Source organism: Chlamydomonas reinhardtii, chromosome 2, assembly GCF_000002595.2.
Source record: "Chlamydomonas reinhardtii strain CC-503 cw92 mt+ chromosome 2, whole genome shotgun sequence".
NCBI lineage: Eukaryota > Viridiplantae > Chlorophyta > Chlorophyceae > Chlamydomonadales > Chlamydomonadaceae > Chlamydomonas > Chlamydomonas reinhardtii.
Window position 1 is genome coordinate 2,701,233 of NC_057005.1, and position 21,359 is coordinate 2,722,591.

A 21,359-nucleotide genomic window follows, 5' to 3' on the forward strand; every position below is an offset into this window, starting at 1 on the left:
GCCCGGTTTTGGGGCGGGTTTTGTCCGAATTCCTATGGAGAAGCCCCCAAACCGCCATGTGCCCAGACAAAAGACGGCGGCCACCCGGCCGTTTTTGTCTGAGCCTAGACATTGCCCTGAAAACAAGATACGACCCCTGGGTGTAGGCGTTTGTGCGCAGCTGGAGGTAGGAGAGGAGGCGGAGGCGTGAACCCTCTTGCCGTCCAGCGATATCTGTCGACGAGGGGAGGCCGCTTCGGCGGCCGATAGCCCCCTTACCCCGCTAACTGACACCAAGTATCGCAAACGCATTGGGCGAAGGCGGTCCCGTGTGGCCGCTCTGTGCGGGTGGGGCGCGGCGCCTGGACTGGGGGGGCCCGAGGGCCCCGCTAACCCCCAGACCAGGAGAACCTGAAAAGGCCGCGGATGCTGTAGTTTCGGTTGTTTAACAGTACCATCACTGGCAATTGGTACCCATGGAAATTGGCCCAGGAAACACAAGAGGGCCACACGGAGTGCCCAAGCAGCTGCCGATGTGTGCCGGTGTGCCGAAGGTAGGCGCAGGTCATCAACAAGATCCTCATCCAACTCTGCGGTCGACACCGAAATGAGCAAGCAAGCATAGGGATGGCGCGGTCACAAGAGGGGGAATGCTGCCCTTTCAGCGGCCGCGAGTGCTGAGGGGCCTGACGGTGGGAAAGGGGGGCGAACGGCTCCGCTCGACGCGCGAACGTTGTCAAAGGAATGATACAGTACAATTTTAGCTTTGTAAATGCTATGCTGGGTCCCGTATGACCGTGTTGGAATGGGCTTTTCGCGGTGATATGTCAACCGTGCGAAGCAATGTTGCGCCCCTTGCGCGTCTCCATTTTACGAAAACAATTTATATAATACCAGGAAGACTACTGCTGTGTGTTTTTTGTCCTGCTAGTGTTTTCGTGGAGTCTTGAGTTGGTTAAACCTACTGGCAACGCGCTATAATGGAGTGCGTGATTTTATCTGAGCGATGAGCAAAGTGAAGCAGCCAGGAAGAGGGCCACTGGCGCGCGTATGATGAAGCTATTGGAGCTGCTTCTCTGCAGACATGGAGTTGGGAAAACTAGCGAGGATGTACTGGCAACGAAGCCGGTGCCGACCACCGCGACGTCGGCAAGCCAGCGCATGGCGGGCCCGAACGCGCACAGCTCCTTCAAGGCCTCTGCGGCATCGGGAGCATTGCGGAAGCCACATATTTTACACATTGGTGGTGATCCGCTGTTTCCTTTGCTCGGCGTTGAGGTGCCCTTCAGTGTTGTTGCCCTGGACACTGTCGAAGTCTTGCTCGCGGACGACCTGGACCTTAGCGCCATGCTTGAAGTGGTAAGCGTCGCGATAGAGAGGGTTTTGAGGGGGAGGGTACGGGCGTGCAGGTGGGGTATGTGGGCTGGGTTTTGGGATCCCTGCCGTGAAAGCCTGCTGAGGACTGGGCGAGGTGGCTAGTACCTGGGCTCGACGTCTGTTCGTCGTGTGTGTCACCACACCGCCCTTCAACGCCTTGCAGGTGTACATCAGCCCAGCCGTAACGACGCGCCTCGGCGCCAGCACGTGTCAGGCCTACGAGCGGTGAGCGCCAGTTGGATGCGGGGAGCTTGTCCCCGGCGGCGTGTGGGGCGCCTCCCATGTGGGGTACACAGCACACCGACATCCCACACAACACCCAGCACTTACTATCCCCCGCCCCCAAGCTTGCCGGTCCTGACCTACCCTTCACGTCCCGGCCTTCCTCAGGCTCATCCTGCATGAGCTGCTCAACTCGGAGCAGCAGCTGCTTCTGGAGCTGCGTGACACAGTCATGAGCTTGCACGCCGCGGAGCAGGAGGCAGCGACAGCTGCAGCCGCAGCAGCCGCCAGAGCAGCAGCCGTGGCGGGTGGTGACGGAGGCGGCGGCCATGTGGCCTCTCCACCCTCGGCCGCTGGCGCTGCCGTTACCGCTGCGGCCACCACCGCTGCCTCAGCTGCAACTGCCGCTGCATCTGCGGGGAGGAAGCTGCACACGCCGCTCCTCGCCGTGGCCAGCATGACTACAGGCCTGGTCGGTGGCGTGCCGCCTGTCACCCGGGCCTCGCGGAGCCAGGTGCATCAGGGCGGCGGAGGCGGAGGCGTCCGGGGGCAGCACGACGAGGAGGGAGTAGATGGAGACTTCCGACCCAGTGGGTTGCCGCAACGCATTGGCTCGGCCAGCAGTCACGGCTCGGAGGACAGTGAAAGCGCGCACCCGTGCGGCCCGGGGACACACGGCAGCGCGGCAGTGGCGGAGCTGGGCCTGGAGGGGCTGCGGCTGCACCCGGCCTGGATTATAGGCGGCCCATGTCGCAGCGGTGCCCTGGTGGAGCGGCGACCCGGGGTGGTGCTGTGGCACAGGCAGCCGCTCAGCTGGAGGCACAGCCGGGTGAGAACGACGGGGCGGGGGTGGGGCTGGGGCGGGTGCATGGATGATGGGCGCGACACGCAGGTTGGCTGGGTCGACTGCGTACATGAGTGCACAGCAATGATTTTGGAGAGCAGAAGGGTCAGTGACGTGGCTTGCATGGGTTCAGGCTGCGGGTTTGTGCCGGGTTTAGTCAGCAGGCGTACTTGTTGACTGACCCCGCACCCCCACGCAAATGAACACGTGCGCAGGCGGTGGCTCTACGCAGCCTGGGGTTGCTGTCGCACCTGGATGCGGCGGTCACCCTAGTGGCGTGCAGCGGGCGGGTGGTGTACCAGAACGCTGCCTCACGCCGCTTCTATGGCCGGTGCGTGGGCTGACATGTATGTGTACAGTAATGTGAGCCCTGCGCCTTCGCGCTGCAGCTGAGAGCCGGTGTGCGTCTACATCTTGAAGCGCGTCCCCCTCCCTTGTCGCGGTCTTCTTACAGGCTGCTGGGCCGCCCGCCGCGCGAGGGCCCCAGCCCTATGCTCGGTGGCGGCATCTCTGCGCTGCCCATGCCAGGGCAAGGCTCAGGCCTCGAACCCGGCCTTGCCGGGCACCCACAAGATGGCCAGCAGCCGCACCAGAGCACACAGCAACTTCACTCGCGGCAGCAGCGCCGCAAGGGCACCGGTGGCGGAGCCGACGACGACGATGACAGGTTCAGCGAGGGAGGGCCGCCGCTGCGCCGCGCACTTACGGTGCTGGAGCCGCGCGCCGGCACCGGCGGCCTGGGCGGCATGGGCCAGCCGGGCGCCTGGGCCGGGGACCTTGAGTCGCTGCTTCGCGGCATGGGCGCCGCGCATGTGGTGCGGCGGCTGTTCAGTTGCGACCTGCCGCGTACGGCGGAGGACATGCTTGCGGCGTGGGCGAGCGGGCGGCAATGGAAGAGGCTGCTGCATGTGCCGCCGCCGGCCGCAGGGCTGCTGCTGCCGGGCGGTTTCAGCGTGCGGCGGGCGGCGCCGGATGCCGCGGACATGAGCTGTGGCGGACCGCTACCTCCAGGCTTCACGACAGCCATGACGCGCGGGCTCCCCAACACGAACAGCTTCAAGAACCGTGGCGGTGGAGGCTGGTCGTTCGGGCAGGGGCACGGCGGCGGAGTGGGGCGAGGCAGCGGTCCTGCGTCGCAGGCCCTGTTGTGGCAGCCGCCGCCGCTGACAACTCGCTTGGGTCTGGGCGCGGCGGGGGTGCGCATTGGCGACCACGCTGAGTCTGGCGGAGGGCTGGGCGGTCTGGCGGCCGATAGCACCGCGGCTGGCGCTAACTATGGCAGCAGCAAGACCTCTGCAGTTGCGCTGTTCAATGCACGGACGTCTGCTGACAACGTCTCTAAGCACCAGAGCGCTGCGCCGCAGATGCAACTCCTGCGACAGCAGCAGCAGCAACAGCCGGCGCAAGGGCTCAACCATCAGCAAGCAGCACCGACGCCGTCGCAACCGGAAGCGGGGCCTGCTGCGGAGACTGACGGTGAGGCCACCGATGCTGCTAGTGCTTTTACCAGCAGCGCTTCAGGTGTGAAGGGCGCCACCACCTTGACGCCCATACATGTCGAGGCCACTGCGGGCAGCCCTGCGGCAGCGCGGTCCCTGCCGTCGGCGCGTCGCATTCTCTCCGCCGCCGACTCAAGTCCCGGCTCTTTCACCGCGCCTGTCGCCTCAAGCGCTGCCGGCGCGGCCGTCGCTGCTGCGCCTACCGCTTTTGCGACGGCGGCCGCAGCCACGGCAGCACGATTGGCAGGGCCGTACGCCTCTGGCGGCAGCAGCACGGGTGGAGGGACGATGTTCCCGCCCATTTACCTAGCCCAGGATTCTTACCTGACCAGCCCGTCTGCGAGCTCGCCGTCTGTCACTGCGTCGGTGTCGCCCTCTCCCCTGGACGGCCGCACGGCGCGGCAACTGGCGCAATGGGCGGCCCGAGGCCAGCAGCCCGCGGCGGAATCGTCTGTCAGGTCAGGCCTGTCAGCCGCCACCTCCATGCCGGCACCGCCAGCAGAGGCAGGGACCGCTGCTGCTGAGAACGAGCCGGAGGCGGACATGGAGACGGATTCGACAGGGCCAGAAGCAAAAGCAGCCACCGCGGTAATGGTACCGGTGGCGCAGTCCCGGGCAGCTGATGAGGCGTTGGCCGCGATGGCGGCACGCGCAAGCGTAGCGGGGGTCTCGACGTTTGACAGCTATGCGGCGTGCAGTGCGAGGCAGGCGATTATTGCAGGCGCTGGGGACGACGACGAAGATCTGGAGCTGTCTTTCCTGTGCAGTGTGCCCATCGTGCCGCCCACCATCACGAGCCCCGTCACCCCGCCGACCACCGGCGCTCCCGCCACTGCTGTTGGTGGTGGTGCTGCACCGTCTGGCAACACCGTAGCTCTAGGTCCAACTGCAGCACGGCGTGCCGACACCAGCCACGTGGCGGCTGTGCTGACCTTTGGACGCTTTACGGCGGACGCTGCAGCTTCGCTGTCCAATGCTGGCCGCGAGTCGCGGACCGGGCCAAGTCCTTTCACTGCGGGTGCGGCGGACCGCGGCACGCCTTCGACTGTGATGAGTAGCATGATGAACACATCAGCCATGAACGCCGCAACCACACCGGGTCCCGGCGGCTCGGTACCTAATCTGCTGTCTGGCGCGTCCTCGACAGCTGCCTCGACGACCGCGGCGGCTGCGGCTGCGGCGGTTGCGGCGGGCGGCTCCACAACCCCGTCCGTCAACCGGACCTCGCGCCCCGCGGCTATCAGTGGGCTGCTTGAGCAGCTGCGCCGCGGCCCACCCGGGCGGGCTGCGGCGGCGGTGGCGACCGCGGCTGTGGCCGCTGAGGAGGAAGCTCTGGTGTACCGCAGCCACTCCCTGGATGCCGCCCACATGCGGCTGCACAGGCTGGCGCGGCTTGGCGGTGCTGTGGCCGGTGGCGGAGTGGGCAGTGTTGCAGGAGGGGCTGCCAGCTTGCTGGGCGCGGGTGCGCCCGGCATCAGCGGTCATGGCGGGCCCGGCAGCGGCACCGTGCGGCAGTTGCGGCGGGTGGTATCGCGCGGCGGGGGTGGCGGCGTGGCGTCGGGCATCTACGACAGCCACTCGCTGCTAATGGTGTCTCGGCAGGACGGCGAGTGGATGGCGGCCGATACCGAGGTAACTAGAGCTATAGCTACACACCGTACGCTGGCAGTTCTGACCGTTGCACCAGCTGCACCTCAACACCATGCTTATTCTTTTCCGGCCCCTCTGCCAGGCATCCGACTACCGCACTGCCGGCTCCGAAATCGAAGATGCGCTGCAGTGCTCTGCGTGGCGGGCATCACTCAAGGTGTCTGTGTCTCGTCGCAACCTTGAGGCCGTGTTGGCGAGGTGCGTGGGAGGGAGTGCGGGTGCAACAAGAGGCCGGATCCTGCACGAAAGCACCCGCATGTACTGCTACGGCTTCATGTCAGCCGTCAGTGATAGCTAGGAGCTGACTGGCCGAACTGCTGACATGTGTTTACACCCGTCCGTCTCATATAATTCCGAACCACAGCCCCCGTGTGGTAGCCATGGGCGCCGCTACCGAGGCTGGCAGCGGAACCGACTGGGCGGGCAACGGCGGCAGCGGCGGCTCCGAATCCAACAGCCGCAACCTGATGCCGCGCCAGTTCAGCCGTAGCAACCTGGGCGGCCCCCGCTACGCGCCGGCCGCCACCGCCTCTGTCAGCGGCAGCCTCGGCCACACTCTTAACAACCTGGGTGCACCCAGCAGCAGCCAGCAGCTGCCCACTGCGGGCTCCGCCACACTGGCGCCGTCGAGCTCCTTGATTCTGCCCGCCTCCAACACCTTGCGTCCTAACTCCACACTGGACCTTGGAGCCGGCGGAGGAGGAGGCGGCACAGGCGTGTTGCTGGAAGGCGGCGCAGACTCGCCGCGTGGTAGCCTGGGAATGCGCATGAGCCTGGCCGGCATCAACACCTCCTCGGGCAGGCCGGGCAGCGGCAGCATGCTCAGCATGCACCGCACGCGCACGCCGCGGCGCAGCAGCATGGAGACGGCGATCGCTCTCGTTGCGTCCGTGTCCAACCGCTCCTTCAGCCAGAGCATGGCCGGCATGGCCATGGGCGGCGCTGCTGCTGCTAACGGCGCAGGCGTGACTGCGCCGCTACACCGTCGCGTTGACCTGCGTTCGGCTGTGACGTCGAGCCTTCCACAACTGGGTGTGCCCGGCCTTCCAACGTCTTACAACTTGGCGATTAGCCGCGGCACCCACACAGGCGTGTACGGCGGCGCCAGCATGGCGTCCGCGGTGACAGCACCACTGCCCATCGCGCGGCAGCTCACCTCCGACCTGCGAGTGGCGGGCGGCAGTGTATCGGGGGTGCAGGGAGTGAGCGGCATCAGCGGCGGCGCCCCCGCCGGCGCCGCGGACTGCATGCCCGCCGGCGTCAGTGCCGGCAGCTACAAGGACAGCCTCGAGTTGAGCATGGGCAACTACCACAGCAGCGGTATGGTGGTGGGCGGCAACCTGCCCAGTGACCCCAACATCAGCGTCAGCGGCCCTGGCCGCCTGCTTTGCCGCAGCCCCAGCGGACCGGCCAGCGGCCTGTCCGGACCGGCGGCGTCCGTCGGAGCCGCCCTTTCTGGTGACGGGGAGGGCGTAGTGGGCAGCGAGGGCGGCCCAATGGTGCAGGTGGCGCTGGTTCAGAGCGTGGCGCTGGCCGGCTTGGAGGCGCGGCATGGCCTCCCCCCGCAAAATGCTGGCATCACCGTCGCCGCAACAGCAACCGGCGGCCCGGGCCAGGCTCAGGCTCGGGTTGAGGCCCAAGCCCAGCCTGTCTCTGCAGGCGATGACGGCGATGAGACCGTCAGCTGCAGTCAGCTTCTCGCTACCGACGGCTCTGCCACCGGCGGCCACCCTGCGAGGGTGCCTGTCGGGGACAGCGGCCGTGTGGCGCGCACCCTGCACAACTCGGTGGCGGACAGCGGGGCCCGGCTCTTCCCCACTCTGCCCAGCGTCAGCTCCAGCACAGCCAGCATCCGCGGCGCCTTCCCTGCCGGCCGGGGCTACGGCTCCGGAACCACGGGCGAAGGCTTGGCCATGCTGAGCAATGGCTCTACGGGTGGCGGCGCTGCTGGCGGTGGCCCTCAATCCAGCACGGGGCTGGTGGGCGGTGGCACGGGCTCAGACGCGGTTCTGGTGCACTCGCGCAGGCGCAGCGGGAGCAGCCGCCCCGTCAGCGCCTCGATCACCTTGCGCCAGGCGGCCAGCATTGCGTTGGCAGCGCTGTCTGGTGCCGATGGTGACGACTTCGCGATGACCAGCGCGCCGGGCGGCGTTGGCGGCGGGGCCGGCAGTAGCCGTGCCGGCGGCGCGGGCAGTGGGCAGGCCTCTCGGCTTGCCGCGTCACAGCGTGCCACAGAGCCGGGTGTCGTGGTGAGCTCTGGTGCAGGCGGCGCAGCTCTGATGGCTGCGCGCACCTCGGGCGGCTCGGTGTATGACGAGCTCGAGGACAGCGGGGGTGGCGGCGGTGGAGACGGCGCAGGCCACCCAGGCCACAACGACATGCAGTTGGGCACGCGCGATGCGGCGTCGCTCATGGCAGCGCTTGACGCTGGCAGCGGTCGCGGTGCCGGTGGATTACCGCGCGACACCGCTGCCCCTACTGCGGGTGGCGCGGGCCCGGTGTGGGGCTCTGCCGTGATGCCACAGCAGCAACAGCAGGTGCTGGGGTTTGCCCAACAGAGCCACAGCCATGCGCCGCTGGAGCGTGTGCGCGAGGAGGGCAGTGAGGAGCACGACATGGTGATGGAGCTGGTGGAGGCGGCGGGTAGGACTGAGGGCGGCCACCTTCGGCAGCTCACAGCCCCACGTGTCGTCCAGCAGCCCACTACCCAACAGCAGCACCACCACCAACAACAACAACAACAGCAGCACCACCACCAGCACCAGCAGCAGGTTGCTGCGGCCATGCAGGCGGCGTTGTTCGGCGGATACGAGGAGCACATGCTCAAGTGGCACGAGGTGTCGGCCTCGCCCTTCCTGGACCCGGTGACGGGGCAGCGCATGTTGCTGCTGGTGCAGGTGCGCAGCGGGGCAGCGGGCTTGGGGGAGGGGGATACAATGTGCACACCGGCATCATCCTCAGGCATCGGATTGAACTGTGCGGTATTGCTCTCTTTGTGCCTATGCAGACGGACGTGACGGCCCGTGTGGAGGCAGAGCGGAAGCTGGTCGAGCTCACGGCGGCGCAGACTGGCATGCTGGAGCAGGTAGGTGCACTAAAAGGCCTTCAGGGCGGCCGGGCTGCGCAGGGTTATCTCAGATGCATATCTTACCTAGTTACTACTAGGTGCTGCTGCCTTAGCTGCTGTGTGCATGCCGCCTACTGTGCCGTCACGACTGCACCTTGCAGATGTTCCCGCGCCACGTGTTGGAGTTCATGGTGGAGCACGGCGAGGTACGTCGTGAACAGCCAGCATGCGTTGGTATCGTGCTGCACGTGCGTTGGGTACGTGCATGAGTGTGTATGAGCTACGCGTGGGCTTGGGCATTCGCGCCCGCCTGCTTCTTCCCTTCCAGGTGCCTTCCTGTCCAACACATGCATGCTGTTGTGCTGGTGCACCATGTGATCCTCACTACTAATCCCACACAGTTCGCCGGCAACATGGACTTTTCCAACCACCTGTCGGATTTCGCGCACGCGCACGACCTGGTCACAGTGCTGTTCACAGACATCGTGGGCTTCACGGTGAGGCCAACAGCTTGCTCACGGCAGAGATGGGGGTATGCGTTGCTGCCATTGTGTGGGACCTAAAGGAGCGTTCTAACCCTACCCGCCCCTATCCTTTTCTTACGTGTGCGAAGACAATGAGCAAAATGGTTCCTGCCGCGGCGGTGATGATGTTCCTGTCCGACCTGTACTCCAAGCTGGATGCGCTGGTGGACGAGTTTGGCGTGTGGAAGGTGGGTTTGCGCCAGTAGCGATCGTAGCAACAGTAGATGAAGCGGCAACTGCAAATAAGCCACGTGTTTCTAGCGGCGAATGGGCCATGAACGTGTGGGCCTGCGTCGCCCTGCTGGCATTCAGTATGTGCATGCCGCCATCGCCCATGCAGGTTGAGACTGCAGGCGACTGCTACATTGTGGCGGGCGGAGTGGTACGGCATGACCAAGACGGCTTTGCGGCGGTGGTCACCGGCGGTGGCAGTACCAGCGAGGCTCAGTACATGTCTCAGCAGCAGCAACACCCGCAATGCCAGGCCCAGCAACCGCAACAGCAACAGCTGCTGCTGCCAGTCAGCCAAGGCAGCGGCAGCATGACGCAGCAGCAGATGCGGCCTGGATCGCGGCCCAACAGTAGCACCTCTCTGCCCCACCCCGGCGCCACCACTGCCAGCCGCGGCGATGCCGGCGCCGTGGGCGCCGCGACTGGTGGCATCGCCGCGGGCACAGGGCCAGCCGCGCTACTCATCGACACGGCGGATGCCGCGGCACTCCTGAACCCCATGATGGACAGCACCGCAGGCCTTGCGGGCAACACGGGGTCAGGGAACGCCACAGGCGGCGCGGGCCGCACCCTGCTTGGCAGCTCCACGGGTTACAACACGCTGGGGGCCCAGCCGGCCCCCATCTCGGCGGCTGCAGCGGCAGCAGCTGCAGCTGCGGGAGCCGGCGCTGGCAGCCGGCTGGGCGACAAGTATGCGGACGCGGCGGCCGTGTTTGAGTTTGCTGTGGCGATGTTGGAGGCGGCGCGCACTGTGCGCATGCCGCACAACGGCGAGCCCGTGCAGCTGCGCGTGGGCATTCACAGCGGACCGCTGGTGGGTAGGGCGCGCAGGCGTCAGTAGGGGTAGACGGGACACAGGCTGGTTGCGGGTGCAGGTGCAGGTGCAGCCGGACACCAATCTGGGTAACCCCGCCACGGTCTCGTGACTTGCGTTTCCCCTACGGCTGCCCCCGTGCTTCAGGTGTCCGGCGTCATTGGCACAAAGATGCCGAAATTCGCGCTGTTCGGCGACACCATGAACACGGCCTCACGCATGGAGTCGACCTGCAGGCCGGGTGAGGCACCTGCATTTGGGTACCGACGTGGTAGTCAGTAATCGTCGGGGCGCTGTAGAAGGCTTACGCCCATCCACGGTGCTTATATCGTCGCCCAATCTCCTAAACCCTCATACACACACATGTCCACAACTACACACACATGTCCACAACTACACCTAAATCTCCCAAACCCACGTACACACACACACACATGTCCACAACTACACACACATGTCCACAACTACATCTAAATCTCCTAAACCCACGTACACACACACACACACATGTCCACAACTACACCTAAATCTCCTAAACCCACATACACACACATGTCCACAACTACACACACATGTCCACAACTACACAGGCATGATCCAGGTGTCCGAGACGACGCGGGCGCTGCTGCCGCACGTGACAACGCTGCTACCCACTGGCGGTGTGCACGTCAAAGGTACGTGTGTGGCCAGGCTCCTTGCCTTCTGTATCAACAGGTGTACGGACAACCCTGATTCCGCGTCGTTTCGCTCAATCAATTGACAAAATGACGTTACCGTTGCACCACGTTACCGTTGCACCACGTTTTTCGGTTCTTGTCCTGTGCAGGCAAGGGCTTGATGAACACTTTCATCTACTCTCCGCCGCCGCCGCTGCCGTCCCAGCCGTCGGCTGTGATGCCGCCGGCATCTCCTTTCTTTCAGCCGCACCAACACCTCAACCTCAGTCACAACCATCACCACCACCAGCACTCTGACCGTACCTACCATCAGGGCTACAGCCACGGCCATGGGGCGGTCGCTCCGCCAGGCCATCAGCCGAGCCCACGTGGCAGGCTGGCGACCTCGGCGACGGCTGCCCAGGCTCAAATCTTGCAGCAGGCGCAGCAGCAGATGCAACAGGCGGCGGCCTCAGAAACCTTAGCGGCTGGTGGCACCAGCCGCGGAGGCGGCGCCATGGCGCCTGCCGCTGCGCACGACCGAACAGCGGTGCTGCAGCAGCAGGGGCGGGCCGGAGCAGCCGGCGCGGCCTCAGCAGGCAACGTAAGCAAGGAAGCTGCGGCTCGTGCGCTTTGAGGCGGTGCCAGCAGTGGCGCCGCGCGGGCAGGCGGGTTCTCTGCGGGGCCGTTCGCTGCTGCAGCTGTCCGCAGCAGTGGATGTGTCTCGGGCAACGGTGGGCACCGCTACAGCCGGCGGGTGCGGGTCGGGTGCGGGTGTGGGTGCGGGTGCGGGTGACGGTGTTTCAGCAAGAGCCTCTGTGCCCTCACGCATGGCAAGCCAGGGCATCTCTGCTATGAGCATTGCGGTCAGCGGCCCGTGCACAACCGCGCCCAATGAAGACGAGGAAAGCCTGCCGCTACGAAGTGGAGAGCAGCAGGAGGAGTGAAGCATGCAGTTGAAGGTAGCCCTACAAATGCGATCGCCTCTGTCAGCAGTGGCAAGTACCGTAATGCCGGCCGCTTTCTGTGACATATACGGTATTTATTCGATGCATGTGCACGTGCAATAATGAACCTTTCTCTGCAAGTTTCAGACCGTGATTCTGGCGTTGATAGTAGCGTGAGACATCTGTGACCTGGGTCCGGCAGAGACGGTGTTATGGCCCACAGGTGGCAGGCAATAATCATGGCTAGCTGCCAATTTTGCAGGTTACGGCGGGCTCCTTGGCCCAGGCAACCCGGGGGAGACCCGGGACAGGGGTGATTATATTAATGACACGCCTTTACGGCTGGCTACTCGCATACGGTAGGTATGGGGACGTGAACGTTGATCGAAACGGGACGTGATCGGAAATGGGCTTATGAACGAAGAGCACTGCGGATTTTGCGCGTTTATGTTGCTGGGCGGCAGTTTGAATGGGGCAGTACAGGAAGGGGCACAGATGCGGGACCATGGCCGGCCCAAGGAGAACGCGCTATGGCCCCTAAGGCACTATGCGTTTCCGGTTGCACGAGTTGAAACACTGATAGCAGGTGCTAATGTAGGTTTCCCTGAACGTCCACAGGGGTGGGGTACAAACTCCGGACCCCACCTGCAATACCAGGATGAACCTAGCCTTTCCGCCATGGGGGGAGTGAAGGGACCGCATGTAATGTTCAATCACTCGGGGTCCGTGAAGCACTTTCTGGTCAGGCGAGACGTGTCTCACCCCAACGTCCCCCACGTCCCAACCCCAACACGTGTTGACGGGCCGTAGCCCTTTGTTCACGCCCTTTGTTGTCTGGTCGGATCCCGCGGCACCCCTGGTGGGGTAAAAGAGAGATCGTTCGCGCCATTTTTTCTGAGAGAGCGGTTACAAAGAGAAGGAAGGGTACGGGCACAGCAACACACCGGCACACAACCTGCAACGCGAGCAAGCAGGACGCCCAGCGCTCGTATCTTCCTTCGTTCGGAACGAAATTTGCCCAAAAAGGCCTCTGGCGGACGAATTTTTTTTGATCTAGACTTGGAATTTCGGCCACAACGCACGGGATCTTGGGGGGTCTTTCGGCAAACAGACGAAGACATTTTTGGGATTTCGGCCACTTTTGGCCGAAGGACAAGGGGGTTCCAGCGGCTACTCCACGGCCGAAACCTGCGTGGCATATGGTAAGAAGACTCATAGGGCTGTATCTATGGGTGTTGACGGCGGGAGAGTGAGGTTGGGTCGGCAGGAAGCAGGGGAGGAGTGGACGTGTCGACATCTGAGAATGTTCTGGGGCATTGGGTTCACTGTTATAATCCCGCGCAATGGGCGTCCGCCAAGATCGCCGACACCCAGTGCTCGTATCTTCCATCTACACTGTAGAAATCTGCCCAAAATCCGCCGAAGGCGGAGAAAAAATTTTGTGTTTGGGTGCCGCGCAGACGGTTTTGGCCGGTTTTGGCGCAAAAATGGGGGAAGCGTAGACGTTTTGGGGGGCTTGGGGGCTTAAGTGTAGACGCCGCGGTCAGGGTCATCTACGCATGTGTAGATGCCGGGTGCCTGAGGGCATCTACAAGATACGAGCACTGCCGACACCGCCGCACACGAACCGTGCGGCCATTGCTTTGCTGCATTCCGTTCGCTCAGCTGCATCCTACGGGACCTTACCAACCTGCCTTACCACTGTCCCATCGCACGCACACGAACCGTGCGGGTTGGGGGCGGAGCCCCCGGAAAATTTTTGGGGGTGAACGAAGCGGCGGCAGCCTGTTTCGTCAACCAAACGAAGCCATATAAGGAATTCGGCCACTGACGCCGCCCCTGCCTTCGTAAGATTCGAGCGCTGAGCAGTGCTCGTATCTTAAGAAGGCAGGTGCGGCGCCAGTGACAGATTTCCGGAATAGGGCATCTTTGATTTTCAGAAGCCCGCTGCCGCCACATCTTTCATCCCAAAAATTTTCCGGGGGCTCCGCCCCCGGCCTATCCACGGTTCGTGTCAAGCCAGGGGTGTGGCAGGCCGTGTCAGCAATCTCTCAATCTCCCATTCGTGCCGTGCATCCATCTCAAAACATAAACTCCCCACAAACACACAGCTTGGTACGCATGGCTGGTACTGGGCATCTGGTGCAATGGCAAACAAGCTTGTCCTGTTATAGTATGAGGGGTGAGGTTGCTGTTGCCCCCAGCCCACGTTCCGGCTCCGGCACAGCAAAATATTCCGCCGCACGGGATGTGCCCCTGTTACAGCATGCGGGGTGAGGTTGCTGTTGCCCCCAGCCCATGTTTCGGCTCCGGCACAGCAAAATATTCCGCCGCACCGCATGTGCCGCTGTCACAGCGTGCAGGGTGAGGTTGCTGTTGCCCCCAGCCCACGTTTCGGCTCCGGCACAGCAAAACATTCCGCCGCACGGGATGTGCCCCTGTTACAGCGTGCTTCGTTGCTGAAAAAGCACCGGCTCTATGCCTCCATGGCAAAACGTGGCCCATCCCCACGCCAAACCCCAGCGCCCTCTCGCACGCTCATCACGCTCACCCACACACGTAATGACTCCCCTAGTAGAAGGCTGCCCTATCTTGGTGTGCCCCCACGGTGCCAGCAGGACACGGCCGTAGATAGAGTTTCCTGGGGAACCTTCTGTCACCCTTGCCTTCGGCCTGGACAAGTGACAGAAACGCCCTAAAATGTCTTCTGCGAATCTCAGAAAGACCCTTCCAAACCTGAAGTGTTTCCACAGATTTTTGGCCACAATAATCAAAAATTTCTTCCGCCGGAGGCATTTCTAGGCAAATTTCTGTCGAAAAGAAGGAAGATACGAGCACTGGCGCTGAGGACGCCAGAGACAACCGCACCAAACACCGAAACCCAAGGGCACCCCTCCGGGGCAAAGCAAGGGCAGACTGGGGCCCCCAAAAGAGACGAGGAGACAAGAAAAGGTGGCTCTCCCTTGCAAGGGAAAAGTGGGCTGTGCCGCCACGCCACGTCCTCCGTCTGAGGCCGAAGGTTCCGATACTAGCCTCATCTCCCGGACATAGCCGGGGTCGGTTTGTACAGGCACCGCCCGCCATATGTGCCCAGTCGCGCCCAGCTATCAAGCACTAGTGCAGCAGGCAGCAGGCCAACCAGACAGCAAGGAAAACACCCCTGCCGCTGCAGCTGACTGCCCGCTACGCCATCCTCGTCAGCACAGGTCGCTAACCAGACAACACCGGCAGGTCTCAACCTGCGCGCCGGCACCGCTTTGAAGGCGGCGCCGCGCTGTCCTCCTCCACGTGGCCTTGCCCGCCCCCTCTGCTCCGAACATGCGCGCCGCCACTGCCGCTGGGCCCAGGGCCGCCCGTGCCGCCACCACCACCGGGCCCAACGCCGTGGCCGCTGCTGTTGCCGCCGGTAGGCGCGGTGCCACCGCCGCCGCCACCGCCGTCTCCAGGCCCTGCACCGCCGCCACCGCCACAGCCACCACCGCCGCCAGGCCCTGCACCGCCACCGCCGCCAGCACCGAGGGCAGTCAATTGGCACCAACCTGACAAAAAACTAAGGGGTTATGAGGGGTTTTTGGGGGGTCGTACGGCAGAGGGGGTCGGTCGGTCGGTCGGTCGGGGGGTCCGGGAGGTTTTGTTGCATGGGGTCAAAAAAGTTTGTTCCTACCCCCCCCTGGCAGGCGCGCGACAAAGCGCGGGCACACGCGCCACCACGCTGCAGAACGGGTCTCGGGCCCCACTCAGTCCAGGGCACACAAACAGCTGCTAACCGACCGCCACGCACACCCACCTATCCAAGCAGCCGCGTTCAGTAGCCCAGCAACAAAGCAGGCCAGCTACCATACGGGACTGGCAGTATGTGCGCTTGTCTCCCTGATGTACGTGCGTGTGTGCTGCAACTTGGTGTTCTGCAACTCCGTGTGACCTCTAGATAGGACCGCTGGATCCATGTTACACCATGCTGACCCTGTAAGTCGTGTGCGCAATGCGCATGCAGCTCCTTAATCCCACTGTAGTCATGCCACACATGCTATGCGCTCGTTCCTCACAAGTGACGGCCGCGAAGGTCAATCACCACGGTCAATCACAAAAGGCAGCTGTGTACGTTCTAATGGAAAGCCACAGGCTACCCAGTACTGCCCAGTACACAGAAAACTATTTGCAATACCAGCGTTGCCCGTCCCTGCACCTAGATCGACCCTCAAAAGAATGACACATAAATCTTGCACACCTTCCCTTCCTTTGTACTCCCTACCGTACATGCGCGCATCAAGAAAGGCGCTTTCAACCCAAAAGTGCTCCCCCCCAGTCTTATGCTGACGCGGTAGGTACGGCGACTGGGCGATGGTAAAGGCACGGGTAAAGTGGTGGGTCACCTAGATGACCTTCAACCCTACCATAAGGCTAGGCGCCAAACTTCCACGTCTCCCTCAGAGAACAATTATATTGTTCCATGCACAAGCCAGCGAGGTACACAAGGGAAACGCCCTGCTCGGATAGACTCACAAAATGAAAGGCACCTCACAATGCAGATGCGCATGCATTACCAATTGTGCACTGCCACATACGTATACATTAAGACTTAGTGACGAGGCGTTACAAACAGCGCGCGGCCGCGGGCGTACACAACCGGCGCCGCCTCGCCCGGCACAGCAGCGGTGGGTGCGCGGCTCAGCAGCTCCGCGCGCAGCCACACCTTGCGCCCCTCCACCTTCTCCACCTGAGCCACGCACACCACGACCGACTCTGGCAGCAGCGGCTGTGGAGGTGGGCGCGCACAAAGACGAAAAGGTCAGCATTGGTTCCTTACAAGGTCTGAGGCCAGAACCCCGTCCAGGCACTTAGCATACATGCAGACAGGCACACATGGCTGGGTATGTACGTGTCTGACACCATGGCCCCCGGTAGGGATGCCGAGATTGCAGACCCGCGACGGCGCGACCCACCCGAACGAAGTCGACCTCTAGGTGTGCTGTCATGGCGGACTTGAGCGCGGCGGATGGCAGCTCTGGCCGCAGGGCCCTACTTTCCTTCTCCGCCGCTGTGGACGCAAGCAGATAGAGGAGGTACCCAAAGCTCTCGTCCAGCAGCGCCGAGCTGAGGCCGCCGTGCACGACGCCCTTGTGGCCGCACACGTCAGTGGCCAGCGCGTACACGTTCAGCACTGTGGCGGCGCAGCTGGGCTGCTGCTGTGCGCCAGCAGCGGCCACGGCAGCCATCTCAGTGGTGGGGGCGGCGGCGGCGGCAGGCCGCAGGGGCGCGCTCGGCAGCAGCGGGTATTCGGGCGCCCAGATGACGCGGTTGTCCTTGATCAGTCCATTGCGTGCCATGAACTTGAACTGTAGGAGTGCATGGGCAAGGGGCCAAGGGTTATGGTTAAGCGGGGTATCTGGGTCAGATCATCCTGGCACGCGGCATGCTTGGGGACTGGGTGATTTCCAACAGGGCGAGGAAGAAATATGCCGACATCTTGGCCGACATGGCCGCACTCATATGGATGCGGATGTTACAGAGGGGACAGTCCCAGCTCCCGAAGACGCCGAGCCATCACATGCTATCAGGGCCCAACCCCGACTTTGCTGCAAACCCTCCCGCGGGCCAAGTCCGTGTGACTCCGCGCACAGTGAGTCCTAGCCAAGCCTCAACCCGCCAGAGCCCCACCGCTGTGCCTCAACGCCACAAGCCTAGGCACAGGAGTGCCGGGAAACGTCTAGGCCGCAGGACACACGCACAGCGCACGCACTAACCAGGGCGCAAGCGTCCAGGTACTAGAACGGTCGCCCACACGTGCATCCTGCCCACACACAGAGCCACCAACCACGCACAACCTCTCACGGCGAGGGGGGCGGGGAATCAGCGTCATACGGCAAGCGCAAAACCATGCCGTCACCAACAGCCCGAGATATGAAGGGATGCGCAAACGGCACAGCGTCCCAACCCTTTGGCCTGATACCCAAAGTCACAAACGTCTGGAGACGACCCCAGAAGTCAGCTACGACGGCAAGTCCAATGCTCAGCACCCGGGCCGACGGCAGCTTCGCTCGCGCCGCCAACCCGGCCATAACCACACGCTGCCGACCAAAGTCCAGGGCAGACATAGCAGCGAGACACACCACATCCCACACAGGTGGCGCAAGCCCCGCAGGCGGGCGCACTAACCACTCATATGGGCGGGGCATACCCGTGGGCGTGCCCGCACAGAGTGACATGGGCAACACACCGCCGCGCCACGCTCACCGCCGCGCCAATTGTTGCTAATTAGACTACTGGCTAGAGTTAGTAGGTAAAGGGTAAGTAGGCCGGGAGGATGTGGAGGTGCTGATTCGTTGGTAGGTCCGTGGCTGCTGGCCGGGAGTGTGGTGCAGAGTGGCAGAGATGCAGAAAAAATCTGCCTCAATTACTCCTTACCAGGTGGTCATCAGGGAGGAGGCCGCCGCGGGCGGTGAGGCCGTGCCGGTCGAGCACCAGGGTGCAGCCGTTTGCGGCCTCCAGCTGGTGCAGCCACACGACATTGCTGAGGGGAGTCCGCCCAAGCGTACACGCACGCACAGCGTGATAGGCACGGCCAACAGACTCCGGCACGAAGCTCTCGAGGGCAGCTGTCAACAGGGACGCGACCTGTAGATAGGTTACATGGTACACGGTACAAGCCCGCATAGAGGCGCTTAGTAACCCTTGCAAGCCGGGACGGGACAGGCACTCAAGCAGAGGGGGGGGGGAGGTCGAGAGCGTCTCAGAATCAGAATTGAAGGCCTGCCGAGAAAGCATACACACACTGCGATTTCCCGTCTCTCACCGTGAGTTCAGGCGTGAGGTCGGTGCCGTTTTGCGGGACGCATCTTCCGACCTGGCCGGAAATTGTGGGAAGCTCCACGGCCTCGTACAGCGACGCCATGCCGACAGCAGTGAACGTGAGCAGAGAATTGACAGAGGCACGAAGCGGTGCGAAGGCTTATGAAAAGGGCTACGTGCAGGGGCTACCGACAAGGGCTACTGATAGCTTGACGTCGCCGATTATGTGTTGAAACGTCTGGTTCGGGAATGACAATTTCTATATCAGAGCGCAAGAATGCTTTTGAGATGGGATGTAATATATATGCGGTGTTGGCACTCAAGCTTATATATCCATCGGGAAGGGTGGCGGTCGGTGCATCAACGCCTCGCCGGTGACGCGCCTTACGGTATCCCTCACCAAACCAGTAATGATGCATTCCGCGACCGTATCTACTCCCTAGTTTTGTGCTTCACTTACAACGCATCTATTCCTGCTGCCGGTCTTGACTCAGAGAAAGGCAACCCCCAACTTCCAAACATCCAACTTCCGAACACTTGCGCTCACGAGCCCAGACTTAATGTCTGATTATGATGCTGGTTACAGCAAAGGAGATACGCTGTCAACGCGAGCCCCGCTGCTTGCGGACCTCAGGAACCTCAATCCTGAGTCCTGACTTGCAACTTGGCCGTGCAACTTCTGAGAGCCGCCCTCCACGAGGGGCACCCAGGCGTGTACCCAGGTGCGCAACGGCCGCAGTGCTTCCCAAACCTCACAAGCATGGCGTGGAAGTCTGTGTTGCGTGGCCTAGCCGGTCGAACCGGAGTCTGAGCCTCCGAAGACAATCAGTTCGTGGACTACGGGTGCATTCTTCCCATACAACTGCAGGTGTTGCCAGCTACTCGTGCACATGTACTAGCTGTCCGCACTCTGCAAGTGTAGCTCCAAATCAGGGGTGCCTTCAAATGTCGCAGTAATGGGCTTGGCGGTAATGGGTGACCGCTGTGTTACAGTCCACTGGAGTCCCTCCCGTGGGCATGCGCTGCCCTTAATACACCGTGCAGTGACTTGGCACCGACATCCGCAAAATTTGTAGAGGATAGTCACCCGAGAAGAAATTCCAACAAAATAGCATGTACTTGCACAGGTTACCGCCCAAAAAGGCCTGCCCGGCTGCCCGTAGTCGCGCTCGCGCAAAAAACAGCCGGGACTTGACTCCCACAACATTAGGACAGCTTCAGCGCACCCCCAAAGCTCAGGTACCCCAGATAGCCAGCTCAAGTACGCGTCCGAATCCCAGGCGCAGGAAGAGAGGCTTGGGCTCAAGTGCCAGCGGACAACCGCCAGAAACCAAAGCTAGCTTTGGAGTTTACACATTGACCTCAATGTCGCCGTTGTCGCTAATGCGCACCTGCGGAGGCGGAGCACATTATCAGCGACGCATGCATTATGCCGAGGTTGCCATGTGCCTCATCACCAGCGATCCCACCCGCATGCCCCTAAAGCGCTACTGCCCCATCCCGCGCGGCCATGCGCCTTTCACACGCACCTGGAACACGGGCAGGGGCTTCTTGCCCGGGCCCTTGCCGACCAGAGGAAGGTTGGGCAGCTTCGGGCACCACTCGCCCTTGACCTCGCCGGTCTTCACATCGAAAGCAGTGCCGTGAGCGGGGCAGATCACGCACTTGTCCTTGACCTCAGCCTGCGTAACAAAAGTCAAAGCATCCTCACCATCTTGCACCACCCAAGCATGCACAGCACGTCCCCCCCCCTGCAAGACAGAAAGATTCACTGCCATGGACCTCGGCCCTGCAGCGGTCAGCAGCAACTGTACTCACGGTGAACAGGGCGGTCTTGCCCTGTGGGAGGGAATTAGGGAGGCACGAGGTCGCCGTGCCAGACAAAGTGAGATAATTGGCCATGGCAAATGCACATACCCGGAGGCTGCAACCAAAGAGCCGCACCGCCCATGACGCAGAGTCCAGCCCGCCTGCACAGGTGGTGACGTCCTTCGCGCCCAACTGCGACTGATGACCCCTGCCCCACATACCTGGATGGGCAGGCCGAGGTGCGAGCACTTGTTGGACACGGCGCTGATGTCGCCGTTCACATCCAGCAGCAGCACCTGGAGGGCCAAGGGGAACGGGAATTTCAGCAAAGGGTGGCGGGAGCAGGGGCAATTTCTACGCGCCAAAGTTAGCGACTGATATCAATACTATCCATCACCACACATGCTTACAACAAGTCAGCAGGTATGCGGACTTGTCCACAATGCTTGCGCATTCCGCCTAGAAATGTCTCGAGACGAAACGTTCCAGAAGGTATGCTAACAGACCAAACTTAAAAGCCCTATATTGTATAGCACGGGTATCCCTTCGCGGCGGGTAGCTGGAGAGCTGGGCTGCGCTCTACGTCCCGGTGCTTGCGGACCTCACGAACCCCAATCCTGACTCGCAACTTGGCCGCGCACCTTCTGGCCGCCGACCTCCACAACTTGCTTGCCACCAGCCGACTTCAGGGCCGAGGTGCTGGACACCTTGGTGAAGGCGGCAGAGCACTTGACCGCTGAGCGGCGAGAGACGGGAGAAGCCACAACGGAGCGAGCGGAGAGGGCCATTGCAACAGTTTTGAGACGAATGTGGTCTGCCGACACGCGAGAAGGAGCCTGGCTTGTATTACAATCCACCAACCGCGGCACTTGCATGGGACCAATTTCGGCAAGGATTTCACAGGCCGACGGCGCACAGGACCTTGGCATGGCAGCATGCAAGCATCGAAGC

General features: G+C 62.6%; 3 protein-coding genes across 3 annotated transcripts; 1 reads left to right on the forward strand and 2 right to left on the reverse strand.

Annotated features, from left to right (window-relative positions):
• Window positions 1–853: 853 nt before the first annotated feature.
• Window positions 854–12,528, forward strand: CHLRE_02g093550v5 (uncharacterized protein). Its single transcript, XM_043059470.1, has 15 exons — window positions 854–1,338; window positions 1,520–1,581; window positions 1,747–2,407; window positions 2,638–2,753; window positions 2,877–5,553; window positions 5,654–5,769; window positions 5,936–8,468; window positions 8,579–8,656; window positions 8,800–8,844; window positions 9,040–9,135; window positions 9,252–9,350; window positions 9,503–10,207; window positions 10,355–10,448; window positions 10,798–10,881; window positions 11,034–12,528. Exons 1-15 carry the CDS (start codon window positions 1,327–1,329, stop codon window positions 11,498–11,500), a joined length of 7,845 nt encoding a protein of 2,614 aa, XP_042927104.1. The 5' UTR covers window positions 854–1,326; the 3' UTR covers window positions 11,501–12,528.
• Window positions 12,529–15,430: 2,902 nt separating this feature from the next.
• CHLRE_02g093600v5 (uncharacterized protein) lies at window positions 15,431–18,983 on the reverse strand. Its single transcript, XM_043059471.1, has 4 exons — window positions 18,604–18,983; window positions 18,216–18,425; window positions 16,754–17,146; window positions 15,431–16,566 (listed from the first exon to the last, which is right to left on the reverse strand). The coding sequence occupies exons 1-4, from the start codon at window positions 18,700–18,702 to the stop codon at window positions 16,390–16,392; spliced, it is 879 nt and encodes a 292-aa protein (XP_042927105.1). The 5' UTR covers window positions 18,703–18,983; the 3' UTR covers window positions 15,431–16,389.
• A 60-nt stretch (window positions 18,984–19,043) lies between these two features.
• Window positions 19,044–21,263, reverse strand: CHLRE_02g093650v5 (uncharacterized protein). Its single transcript, XM_001701941.2, has 5 exons — window positions 21,050–21,263; window positions 20,630–20,704; window positions 20,418–20,438; window positions 20,129–20,281; window positions 19,044–19,990 (listed from the first exon to the last, which is right to left on the reverse strand). The coding sequence occupies exons 1-5, from the start codon at window positions 21,194–21,196 to the stop codon at window positions 19,949–19,951; spliced, it is 438 nt and encodes a 145-aa protein (XP_001701993.1). The 5' UTR covers window positions 21,197–21,263; the 3' UTR covers window positions 19,044–19,948.
• Window positions 21,264–21,359: the final 96 nt, after the last annotated feature.

Bases quoted from the DNA above. Each gene is read 5' to 3' on its own strand.
- CHLRE_02g093550v5 (XM_043059470.1), top strand. The intron at 9,136-9,251 runs GTGAGGCCAACA...ACGTGTGCGAAG, and splicing joins CAGACATCGTGGGCTTCACG to ACAATGAGCAAAATGGTTCC. The intron at 10,208-10,354 runs GTGGGTAGGGCG...CCCGTGCTTCAG, and splicing joins GCATTCACAGCGGACCGCTG to GTGTCCGGCGTCATTGGCAC.
- CHLRE_02g093600v5 (XM_043059471.1), bottom strand. From the start codon at position 18,702: ATGGCGTCGCTGTACGAGGCCGTGGAGCTTCCCACAATTTCCGGCCAG. The intron at 18,426-18,603 runs GTGAGAGACGGG...ACCTATCTACAG, and splicing joins ACCTCACGCCTGAACTCACG to GTCGCGTCCCTGTTGACAGC. The intron at 16,567-16,753 runs GTGGGTCGCGCC...CCACCTCCACAG, and splicing joins TAGAGGTCGACTTCGTTCGG to CCGCTGCTGCCAGAGTCGGT.
- CHLRE_02g093650v5 (XM_001701941.2), bottom strand. From the start codon at position 21,196: ATGGCCCTCTCCGCTCGCTCCGTTGTGGCTTCTCCCGTCTCTCGCCGC. The intron at 20,705-21,049 runs GTGCGCGGCCAA...TTGGCCCTCCAG, and splicing joins TGGAGGTCGGCGGCCAGAAG to GTGCTGCTGCTGGATGTGAA. The intron at 20,439-20,629 runs GTATGTGGGGCA...TCCCTCCCACAG, and splicing joins ACCTCGGCCTGCCCATCCAG to GGCAAGACCGCCCTGTTCAC.